At 41.2% G+C, this 12,774-nt stretch overlaps 1 protein-coding gene across 1 annotated transcript in view; it reads right to left on the minus strand.

Moving 5' to 3' along the window:
• LOC118339048 (MAGUK p55 subfamily member 4-like) overlaps nucleotides 1-4,230 on the minus strand; it is a gene marked incomplete at its 5' end in the record, with an annotated part of 11,324 nt that extends 7,094 nt beyond the window's left edge. The window contains 4 exon segments of the mRNA XM_035676573.1: nucleotides 2,792-2,923; nucleotides 3,000-3,083; nucleotides 3,902-3,979; nucleotides 4,109-4,230. Coding sequence (XP_035532466.1) covers nucleotides 2,792-2,923; nucleotides 3,000-3,083; nucleotides 3,902-3,979; nucleotides 4,109-4,230 — 416 coding nt within the window.
• Between the last annotated feature and the right edge of the window lie 8,544 nt (nucleotides 4,231-12,774).

A 12,774-nucleotide genomic window follows, 5' to 3' on the forward strand; every position in this document is an offset into this window, starting at 1 on the left:
AGAAGAAGAAGAGGAGGATGAAAGGTGGCATGGGTAGGGTGTAGGAGGTTTGTGGACCACTTTTGGAGAGATTGAAGAGACCCTTGGAGGAGGTGGGGGAGGAGTGTGCCGTCTCGGCCTGCACAGAGGTGACAGCTCTGGGTGTTTGCTGGCTACAATGAGTCCCTGGAGCTTGTCAACAACCTCAGCCAGCAGGTTGAGCGCCTGGGCGTTATCTTCCGCGCTGTCTGCGATCATCTCTGTCACTGCCATCATCTTATGGCCAAGATGGCGAACGTCCTGAGTGCCGTGCTCAATACTGCTGGCCACCATCTGAACAGTGGACCTGAGCTCCTCCACGCTGCACTGTTTGGTGAGCTCTGAAGGTTGAGGATGTTGCTTTGGTTGATTCTGGCATCCATTGTTACGACGAGCAGTAGGGGAGTGGATCATCAAGGGGCAATTGAGAGGCTCTTCTTGTCGTTTGTTATGCGATCCAGCTTGACATCGATGTTGCCTGCCAGGGGTGGGGAGAGTGGCAACCCCCTGCTGCCGAGTGGAACGATGAACCATAGGACTAGAAGGAGCTGTGTGGGCTCTGAGAGGGTTCCTGCCAGGTGTAGGGATGTTCCTTGAGTGTCCACCTGTAGCCCACTTTTTGTATAAGACGGGGGAGTTAGGAAGACTGTAAGCTGGGACTGGAGGAGGAGGGTAGGCATAGTCATCACTGCTCCCACCAGTAGAAGCACTTTCTCCCTCGTTGTGTTTGGGTTTGTCTGAAAATGAACCTCAATTTAGGGAGATGGATGAAGAAAAGAGAAAAAGTTATAAGATAAGAAATGAAATGAAGCAACCAATTTTTGACTTGGTGATGATTTAGAGATGTTGAGGATGAAAAGTATCTGAAAGATACACAATGGATGAACTGATAGATGAACTGGCACACTTTTGCTGGATGACTCTAAAGATCCACTTTCCAATCAAGGAATGGACAAATGCAGAAATGGATGAATGAATGATGATCAGTACCCGACGCACACTGAATTTGAGCTTTTACCTTCAGGGAGACATTATAGATTGTTGATGAAATGAAGAAATGCCGTCAGTAAATGAAAGTAGTATGTATGGTAGACTAAGATACAGAGTTGTGCTCCTCACTTTGAAAAAAGTTTTCGTATTCATATTGCTGAAGATACTGGGCCTTATCAAGCATCTCAGAGCAGGACATCAGTCCTACTTTAAGGACGAGGACTAAAAGTATTTGAACTTTCTTAACTTAGGAAACTTTGCAAGGTTGCAAAAGGCAGCATGCTTTCCAGGAGGTCCTCCCAACTTCACATTGACGGGGAAAATTCAGTGTGGTGGTTCTGTCGCAACCAATAATTTTCAAGAAACTCTACAAAGATTCGAAAAAAGCTGTTCTAACGCAAATCATTGATTTATTTATATAATCATTCATTCATTTGTATGAATCCAAAGTCGTAGCTGAGATTGTAAGAAGAGATTTACATTGTTTCTGTGCTTCCGTGTATTTCCATACACTGGGTGACATGAAAGAAATAACCTTTAAGGTCACATATGTTAACAGCAGGTGTAGTTGAAAGGTGATTCGGAGAGTGGAAGAGAAGATTAATTCCATCAGCACTAATAGACAGTCCTTCCAGGAAGTTGCGATTTTGCATCCGCAACAGTTAACGCAAACTCAATGAATTTTGCACAAATTTTATTCAATCACTGGAACTTGTAACCAATTGAAAATGTAACCAGACATTGTAGTTTCCAGAGAATTTCACAAATCATAGCCGTCCCCACAAAACACAGCCATTTGGACCAAACTACTAGTGACTTTTTTCTTACTGGAACAAGTTGCCTTTATGAATTATAAAGATTTCTTCTTAAGTCTGTTATAGGTCGCTCGTTAGAGTGATTCTGATAACGGCGCTGGAGGGTGAACTGTTCTTCCTCACTGTTGCTCCTTTGGTGATTGGATGACAGATCGGACAAAGAATGGAAAAATGGACAGATGATTGATAATTGATGATTGATGACTGATGATTGCATGCAGTGACGTCAACCCTCCTCTTACCTTTGCAGGGGGCGGGGCTAAAGATAGAGGAAGATGATTGGTTGAGCCCTTTCTTCCAGAGCTCTGCGGTTTGCGGACACAAACAGGAGTTGCCTGTCGACTCGTAGCGGGGCATAAAGGGACGTGACTGTCCTCCTCTGGGGAGGGGCAAAGGCCAGGCTTCACTTTCAGTTGCTCGGAGCTCCTCCCCTGACCGTGCCCTCCTCGCTGGGACGAGACGCTCCAACGTGAGACGGCGAAGGCTGCTCCAGCGACTACGAATCGCACCGTGTCCTCTTTCTACAATTCCTCTGTGCATTTCTCCATTCTTAATTAACAAAAGATAAGAAACTGAAATCTATTTTTTTTTAAACAATGAGGTAATTATCTGTAAAGCAGTGGTAGATCAATGGTTACTTTGTCAGCTGCTCACAGGCTTTCTACTTCCAACCCAGCTGCTCGGTGCGATCAATTATTCAACCCTGTCTCCTAGCAATAACGTTTATGTTGTCACATTTTGTAGAATTACAGTTCCCTGCTGCCTGTATTATGTTTTTTCCATTTATGTTCTGCACAAAAGTAAAAGTGTAAAACAGGACAGACGTGGGTTTAGGTCCTGAGTCCTGTACGCCTTTTCTACCTAATCTTGAACCAGTTCTTTGGGTTTCGACAGCCAAAGAACCGACTCTCGGCCAGAAAAACTGGTTCCAACATAGCACCAACGCTGTGAAATAGAAAGTGACTCGCCAGCGGCTGGTTGTTCTTCACCAGACAAACGATCCTCATGGCCTCCTCATTCTCAGGCATCTCGTCGGGCAGAGGGGGTAAAACGGGTCCGTAGTCTAACTGGGCCACACTGTCCTGGGACGATAGGAGGGCCTGAGAGACGGGTACAGGAGTTATCACAGACCATCAAGCGGGAGTTACACAAGAGTTCCTGAATGAGTGAACAGACCTGGATGTGTGGTGAGCTGAGGAGGTTGTGGAGCTCTCGAGCTTCGGCTGAAGGACGGGGGACCGTTTGTATCACAGTCATTATCTGACAGACAGACAGACAGGTACTCAGACAGGAATATAGAGAGAGTATAGACGGCAGTGGGGGACCAGAACGCAGAAAGTTGTGATGCATTTATGGTGACATTGCTTATTCAGGGTTAGACTGTAAAAACACAGTACTACTCCAGCACCAAAACATAAAGTAAAATAACAGAAAATAACTGACTTATACAGTAATATTCTATAATTAAAATACAGTTTTTAGCTTTAATTCTATATAAAATATTGTGTTTTCTTTTGTCTTTTTAATGTTTCATTAAAGATATTTACACATGTAGAGGAAAGGGGCTCCGATCGTACGGCCCCAGCTGGGCTGTCCGGAGCCGATGCATTAGACCTTTTGTTGTTTGTGTGTTTGAGTCGTTTCATTGGTCTTTTCTTCATTGTTTTGAAAATAAATTAATTGATTGGAAACTCCTGTCTTTGATTATGTCATACGAGCTATAATGGGGGGGTTGTAACAGTAATTATATTCATATTTCTCTGTATTTAAAAAAATACAGAGAAAATCTGTAAAATAAACGGGAAAACCCCATAAACTTTAGCATCCAAGAGGGCACTTTAACGTGTTTCATTGACCACAGGGGACATCCAAGAGGGCACTTTTACTTCAACTTTTGTTTAAAAAAAGATTGAATTTGTTTGGTTGTTTTCTTTGTGTTTTTAAATTGAGAGCAATCAGCATTACATTCCTACTGGAGATTGAAAAACGCTTTAGATTATATTTGACTGTGTTTTATATTTTCATCTCATCTTATGTAATATATGTGTGTGTGTGTGTGTGTGTGTGTGTGAATAAACCTCGTGCGAGAGTCCTGATGCATAAGGCAGGATGGGGCTGGGTGTCAACCTCTGGAACTGCAACAGGCACTCATAAATCTGCACAGACAACACAGGAAATTAGATTTTTAACATTTTATTTGTATAGCACCAAATCCTAACAGAAGTTGTCTCAGGACACGTTTCATACTGACAGGCGCCTGCAGGGTGTGTCCAATGTCGTTGTACCTTCAGCAGTGCGCGCAGCCACGGCGCACTCAGGAGTTCGTGCAGAAGCTGAGCTCCACCAACGTTTCTGTAGACAGCTTCAATAACGTCCTCCACCACGTCGGACAGCACGTCACTGACACCTACACACACACACAGGCAGACACGGCAGTATGTGTTTCCCTGTCCTTCTCATTTTGCTCCTCCAGCTCTGCCCAGGTGTGCTGATTACCTGTGATTAGGTGATTAAAAGCACTGTGCCAGCACCAGCAGTCAGAGCCTGTTGGAGTGGGGACTACTGGTGTTACTGCCTCTCAGGCTGGGATTTTGTGTAACTTTGTGTCTTTTGATTTCATGTATTGATTGTTTGTATTTCTTTACGTTAATACATTTGGTTTTTTTTTTAAAGGTGTCTTTCTGTGGTTGTTTTAGTCAGTGTTGGAGAGTTGTTTGCCCCAAAGGCCCACCTAAAGCTGGAGTGTAACACAACACAGACATAGAATTATAAATAGTATGAAAAGTTCTTAAAACCATCAGAAAACTTACCTCTGATGAAATATTCACAGGAAATAATCTGCTCAAAATTCATCCAAACTGCTCCTTTTCCACTGACTTCCTGCAGTTATTGTGTTCACTGCTTATCAGCTGTTCACATTAACATTAACACATTCAATTATGTTGATTTTACAAATAAAGTGTTCATTAATGATCCGTTGTGGCCATATTGTAGACTCAGTGTTAAACAGTCTGCGAACTGTTCCCTGGGAACAGATGCCCTTTGTGGTATCAATTCATAGATGAACACTGACTATACACTGCAGTTAGGGGTTTGGTGCCTTGCTTAAGGGCCCCTTAGCAGTGCCCAGGAGGTGGAACTGGCATCTACCAGTCCACACTCCATACTGTGGTCCATGCTGGACTCGAACGCTCCGGTTCCCAGACCAAGTCCATACAGATTAATAGAAATAATAAGTAATGAAAGTAATGCATTGAAGCCTCTCCGTTGTAAAGTGTGGTATAATTTTAACAGCTGTTTGTCCTCCTGAGCAGAAGGCAGACATGTTTGCAGACATGTTTGCAGACAGGATTAACGTTAGAGAGGAGCCCTGACCCTGCAGACAGACACTAATACTCTCTGAATTAGGTTTTACATCAGATTAAAATGTAATTGATCCCTGGTCCCGATTTAAACTCGAGTTCAGGGTTAAAACTTTACTTAAGTAAAACAATAAACAGTAAATGCAGTCAGTTATATGAGGTTATAATGGAAGTGTGTGTGTGTGTGTGTGCGCGCGCGTGTGCTCACCATCCTCCATAGTTGGTCTCATGTTGATTGTCCACGGTAGAAGAAGAAAAAGGGCACTGAAAGTAAAAGGTGTCAAAGGTTCAGAGACACACGATGAGACAATGATTCACATGATTTAAAACTCTCCACCAACTGATACAGACGTCATTATACTGTAACACTCTCACATCAGTGTGTGAAACATCATCATCCTTCTTCAGTACAGAACTTTCACAATAAGATGTTTAGACACTATCTGAACCAACTGTGACATATTCTATGGATATTCAGAGGTTCAAGCCTGAATTCTTCCATTGGTAAACCTGGTACTGCAGTCTGCAGGTACAGTCTGTTACACGTTCCTCAGTCACACAATAATGCCACATGTCCAAGGTAAACCTCCAAACTTAGGGCAGGAAAAGTCTGGAGACTTTACCTGAAGTTTGATAGAAATACTTCTTCTTATGCTTACTGGAGTCCAACAACTGATGATGAACACTCTATTATATACCCTGTACAGTATACAGCTCTTCCTTTACCAAACCAACAGCAACTGGTTTTCAAAAAACAAACCAGTATTATCATTTTGACCACATAAAGGACCATGTGGCTGAACTCTCGGTGAACTCCATCCTGTGTGACCTTGGACTCTTGAACTCTAAGATCTCCACACGCCTTAAGCTCTGTCTCTGGCTTTAAAGGCTGATGGTTGCTTGTGTTCTGACTGTTCCTCCTATATTTACACATGAAATATAATAAAATATACATTTACTTATTCTTCTAACTGTATGTCATTTAATGCTGTGTTTTATCACAATCGCACAGTCAAAAACCTGACTTGTTGCATCTGGTTGTATCGGCCACGAGGTATGCTAAAATTATTCTTCTGAACAGTTTTTGATCCGAATGTTTTCCGATCGCTCTCAACCAAGCGTAATTATCATTAATTCTATATTTTCCTGAAATGCCGATATCTTCCAGTAGCAGCAGCACGGAGGACTGAATGTGTTATTTTGGTCCTTCCTCTTACAGCAGCAGGTTACTAAATGTGGGCTAATTACGTCGTTAGCTTCTTATCTTGGCTCAGCTTCTGTTTCCACTTGCTGTCCAGGAAGAGCTTTCATTCAGAAAATGTGAAAGTTGTCACGCAGTCACTCAGTCCAACACCCAGCGACTGTTTCTGCTGGTGTCTGTCGGAGGTATTTTTAACTCTCAGGGCAGTTTTCATAGATATGTTTGTAGTTTTGGCTAAAATGGGAGGGCAAATTGTTTTAATTTCCCAGATTTAACCAATGATTACTTATGAAACGAGGGGCTCGATGTGCTCAGTAATGCTGAGGGGAAACCTGGATGAGGAAGATTTTATTTGTAGTTATAAACCTTCAACCTGGTCTCACTTCCACCTCATCAAATATTGCAGTTAGTGGCTTCAACTTCAGAATACGAAGCTGTAGGTGTCCCATTAATACAATTTCTGTATGTGCACGCTGTTAAAGTCAGGTGTCTTAGCATAAAGATGGAGAAAGTCGTCATATGGCGGTCGAGACTCAAACACAGGACTCCGACCCAGGAGACTGCTGTTGGTGTCCTGTGTGAAACCTAAAGACTTCTTTTAATATCACCTAAATTGTTTTTGCTCCTACACCTAACCAAACTATTTATTCACTCGACCTCAACACAGAGGGAAACCTACAGGGTCGTATTTTGAAATGGAGGGCGAGTTAGGAGTGATAACATTTTCAGTTTCTTTCAATATGAGATAAAACCAGCTACTGAAAAATATGAATTAGTTACAGTTACTAGTTATTGAATTACTTTACCAGTTACTGCATATTAAAGTAATTACTTAAGTAAAGTAACTTTTGCTTTTAAATGCTGTCAGATTTATTATTTTAGTGTTGCTGTGAGACAAAGTGATCTAGTTATTAATACTCTGGACCACCAGAGGGCAGCATAGACTATCTGTAAACTATATTTAATGTGAATTAGTAGACAGGAGCATTCAGGAGAAGATGTGAACATTAACTGAGCTTTGCTACAGTAGTTCGTTAATCAATAATTAACTGATGAATGCACTGAACTGTCTGGGCCACCGTAAATTCAGCAACGTTAGATCGATCATGGGATATGCTGGGAGGAGTTTGTCTGCAGTTGTCCGCTGTTTTCAGTCCATTTGTATTTCTGTAATCATGAATTGAAATTTATAATTTGAGAACGTAATTAGTTAGAACAGAAGTAGTGCAGTTACAGCAGCAGGTCAAGATATAACTGAAGCTCACTGTTGGTCAGCTCAGTTTGTCAACTGGGACTAAACGCTACAACATTCATGAACTTGACAGTTCATCATTTGGAACGAATCAGGAAGGTGAAAGGATAAAGGAGTAAAGGTAATGAGGTATGCAGTGTGATATCGGGTCAGAGGAGTTCCTCTGGGTTTATCCCGACTGTTGGTGATGAAACGTGGTTCAGACATTCAGGATGAACCATAAGAACTTTATTGACGTTCCCATCAGCCTCAGCCGTCGGTTTACCGCTAATTAGCTAACGTTAGCATGCTAACACACTGAACTAACATTGTAGTTGATAAACATCGGCATGCTAGCATTCAGGCTCACAGCTAGCATGGCTGCAGATTTTAGCATGAAGAACTCCTCACACACACACACACACACACACACACACACACCTGAGAGCGACTCACCTGCTCTTCGTCCTCCTCTTCCTCCTCTTCCTCCGTCCGGGTTGCACTGCGGGGATGTTTCAGTGTCAGCAGCAGCCAGTGGTGACTGACTGGATGTGATTTTACTACCAAACCAAAACAGACTGTAATCCTCTCTAACCCGCCTTAATCCAGCCACCACTAACCTCTCCGGCTCCCTCTCTGCCACCCCTTCTTCCCTCCTTCCTTCGCTTTCTTCTGGGATCTCTAAAACCTGTTTCTGTCCCCGACCTCCATCTTCCCATCCTCACTCCATCTGTTCCTCTGGTGTCTCTTTACCGTCTCTCTCTCTCATCGTACAGCTTCCTCATCATTTTCTCGCTCTGTCACTCACTTTAAGTACCTCGACAGATCACAAAGCTTCTTAACTCTTTGCTGCTTTTAGCCACACACACACACACACAGGCCAGACAGCAGCAGGCAACACAGCGCTAACACACAAACACACAATAACAGGAGGCATTAAATCCTGCTGCAACATCTGGATCTTCAAGAGGCCACTATCAGCTGTATGTGTGTGTGTGTGTGTGTGTTATTGTGTGTGTGTTATTGTGTGTGTTAGGGGTTATCACAGGCTGATGGGGTCACTGGGTCGCCTCCTCACAGATTAACACTGATCCTTCAGAAACAGGCAGATGGAAGAAAAGATGGCTGCAGCTCCTCCGGTTCAATAACTACTCCCATAAAATGGGATGAAAATCACATCTGCATTAAAATAAATATATGTTTGAATATGTAACATAAGTCCAAGTTTAAAGACATTTTAATGTAGAAATAAGCAACAAAATAACTAAATAAGCTCCTGACTTTAGTTTGAATTCATTTGAGGGAAGTTATTCATTATTTCTATTAGTTTTTGCTTCATTGCGCGCATTCCCAACATCAATATCCTTCAAATCTATTCATACTCCTTCTGCTGGATGTGAAAGCCTGTATCACTCACTGTTCAGCCAATGTAACGGGACAAAATACTGATATCTTAAAATACTGATATTTGATATATAATCATTTGTTTTAGTGAAATAATGAGACAAAGACTGAATGTTTTTGTGTAAATTTCACTTTTATTTTCATATCAAATGAATTCATTCATTCAGTGACTTTGTTCACATGAATCATTTTCCAATATTATTCCAGATATGACAATATCCCCCGTTTGATAAAGGTCATGCAAACAGTTTGTGTATTCCTAATTAGGTTTTATTTTGAATGGAGCATTTTCACATTAGGACATCATCTCATTTGCCTGTTTACAGTCAGAGACAAACCACCGAACCGACAGTTTGCAGGGACAAAAGATAAGCCCACATTTCTGCTCTGAAGGAGAAACACATGGACGTAGATTTCTGAATATGAGGAAATACACAACTGGAATGAAAGAAGGAGATTGTGTTCAACTCCGGTGGGAAAAACAGCCCAAATATCTGAAACAGCTCTTTTACCTGTAGGACCAACATGACTCAGTCACTCACAGTTCATTTTATTTCTTTTATATAACCAGGTAAAAGCAGTTGAGATAAATCTCTCTGACCTGATGACCTGGCAAAGAAGTGCCAATTACACACTTTCAAACTAAATACATTACAGATTATACAGGATGAGACACATCGAGCACATATGGTAAATGAGCACAGACATCCATTAACTAACTGAAGTATCTATTGTATATATAATTATTACCATATATAATTGTAATATGCATTGTAGTGAGAAGATTTTCTAATAAAAGACAAGATTGAGTCTAAAATCATCCAAGGCCTCAGTCTGCACCTATAGGTTATAATATGAGTATGTACAGCTGCATGTAAACAGAAATATTAGCGGAATATTCATTTTCATTAGCCAAGCTCACTAGGAATGTAATGTTATTCAGAAACAGGAATATTTGGAGCATGTGAAGGTAGTCAGTGAGAGTCTCTGTGTACACCCAGCATTAGTTATTCTCTCTGAATATCATCCACAGAATACAGGAAATATAGATAAATAAATAATAAAGTCATCTCCAGGTTTAAAGCTTCAATCTGAACTGTATTTGAGAACAAAAGAAAGGATTCATTTGAAGATGAGGGTGAAATAAAGGAGCAGCTCAACAGTGAAATGTGCACATTAGAGATCAAACAGGTAATTTTGGTCTCATGTGAACCAAAATAAGGATTCTGCTGCGGATTTTGGTGAGTTTGAATCCGTACAGCAACGGATTGATAACAGGAGGAACAACGAGAACGGCCACAGCAACAAAGTTCTGGAAGCTTTGAGGTAAATCTTTGGAGGCAAATCTCATGTGCATCAGATCCGACACCACGGTGACAAAAAGAGTGAGTAAAGAGATTAGATTGGGAACACACGTTTGCATGAACTTTACCCTGTCTTCTCTGGAGCGGATGCACGTTTGAATCAGATATATATATGTCCAAACAACGAACAACCAGTGGAAAATATAAATAGAGAGAGTAGTTAATGAAAATGCTTCATTTACAACCGTGTCCATGTCGGGGCAGGCCAGTTTCACAATCATCCAGTTGACACAGAAGAGCCTCTGAATGTTCGTATCACAGAACGTGAGTCGGGTCGTGAGCAGGATGTTAACAGAGAAAATGCAGAAAGGCATTAACCACGACAAACACACCAGCTCACACAGCCTCCTCTTCGTCATCACGACGTGGTACCGCAAGGGCCAACAAATGGCCAGGTAGCGGTCGTAAGCCATGGCGGCGAGGATGGAAGTGTCGCTGCAAACAAACGAGTACATCACAAATGCCTGGAAGAGACACCCGCCGTAGGAGATGACCTGAGAGGACGACAGCAGGTCGTTGAGGAACTTTGGGTAGAAACCTGCCGTCCCGTACAATCCATTAATGCAACACACACATAATAAAATGTACATGGGCTTGTGCAGGGTGTGGTCTGAGATAATGGTCAATACGAGTGAGACATTGATAAACAGGATCACACAGTAACACAGTAAAGTCACAGAGAAGACAGAGACTCTGTGATTCAGCGTCTCAGTGAACGCTGACAGAGTGAAAACTCTCACAGCAGAACCATTACGATCCATCACCTCATGGTGGAGGACAGACAGCAGCACAGAGGAGGCTCCTGTGCAGCATTCTGTCCTCCTCCAGCGCCACACTCTCTTCATATCTCGTGTGACTGACACCACTCAAGCACAGGGAGCTCTGATTGGGTGTGTGTGTGTGTGTGTGTGTGTGTGGTTGCATCAGAAACAACAGTGAGTTCATTCTCTGTCCAGAGGAGGCGACAGTACACACATGCAGATGTACTGATACTTTACTCCAGTAAAAGGGTAAAAGTACCGGCTCTTACATGTATAAAAGTAAAAGGTCTTTCTTGATCTCCCTGGAGGACTTTTGCCCATTTTACTTTTGTCATGTGTGAGAAGCACCAGTCTTCATGTTGGGAAGGTGTGCAATGATGCAAAAAAGAGTAATATGAATTCAAACTAAAGTAACAAGTCTGTTTTTAAAATGTTAGGAGCAGAAAGTTCAGATATTTGTGTAAAAATGTAAAAGTAAAAGTAAAAAGTTGTCAGAAAAATAAATACTCAGGGTATAGATACTTGAAAAAAGTAGTAGTGCAGTAACAAAGTATTTGTACTTCATTACTTCCCACATAGCAAGTTTCTGATAAATAAAAAAGATTATTGGAACCACGTTGATGGATATTCTGAATCTTAGTGATGTCAGTTAATATTGATATTGTATATTATAAAATATAATGGATTTAGTGCAACATGAAAAAGGTGTTTTTAGGAAAAGATTGTGAAATACGTGGTGTAAGTTAAAGGTCCAGTGTGTCACATTACTGTAATATAATATCCATAGGTGTGTTTTCATTAGTTCATTCCGTTACCTTATAATGAGACTTTTTATCTGCAGAGGGAGCGGGTCCTCTTCTGGCGTGGGTCCGCCATGTTCTTCCGTAGTTTCTCCTGCACAATTCACATCCCGTTCTCATTCCCAGGTGCTGGATGTCACTAAATCTTTCACACTGGTCCTTTAAGTAAGTTATATGTTATCTATAAACACAATGTTGTTTTCTGTAGAAGCATCGGACTGTAATCTTTACCTTAATCCCACCCTGACACACACAGAACAAGAATAGACACATTAATAAAACGTATTTAGTGCCCATTCCTATCAGCTGTGACAGTGCAGATACTTTAGTGATTAATAACAGTTTGCAGTTGTGTTATTACTTTATTACTTTGGTCTTCCCACATTCAAACTCATGGCCTTCACGTGCAGCAGCTGTAGAACAATGTCAGTCTGACCAGTAGATGGCAGCAGCAGCTTTGTTATCAGTCTCTGAGTATTGAACTGGACAACAGATATGAAACATCTCTGGTTTACAATCTAAACTAAACTATGAAAATAAGACAAAGTTATAATACCAATAATGGGGAATGGAGAGCAGGAACCTTTGAATACACACACAACAGTGAGTTTATGTGTCGATGTATGAAACACGTCCCCCAGCTTATTCCTCATTCCTCCGTTGAATTAAAGTAAAGGATCTGAGTACCTTTTCCAACACTGATTATATTATATTATATTATATTACATTACATTACATTACATTATATTACATTATATTACATTATATTACATTATATTATATTATATTACATTACATTACATTATATTATATTATATTACATTACAT

This window comes from Morone saxatilis, unplaced genomic scaffold (assembly GCF_004916995.1).
Source record: "Morone saxatilis isolate NCDOM2014 unplaced genomic scaffold, NCSU_SB_2.0 Contig5, whole genome shotgun sequence".
In the NCBI taxonomy this organism is placed as follows: Eukaryota; Metazoa; Chordata; class Actinopteri; family Moronidae; genus Morone; species Morone saxatilis.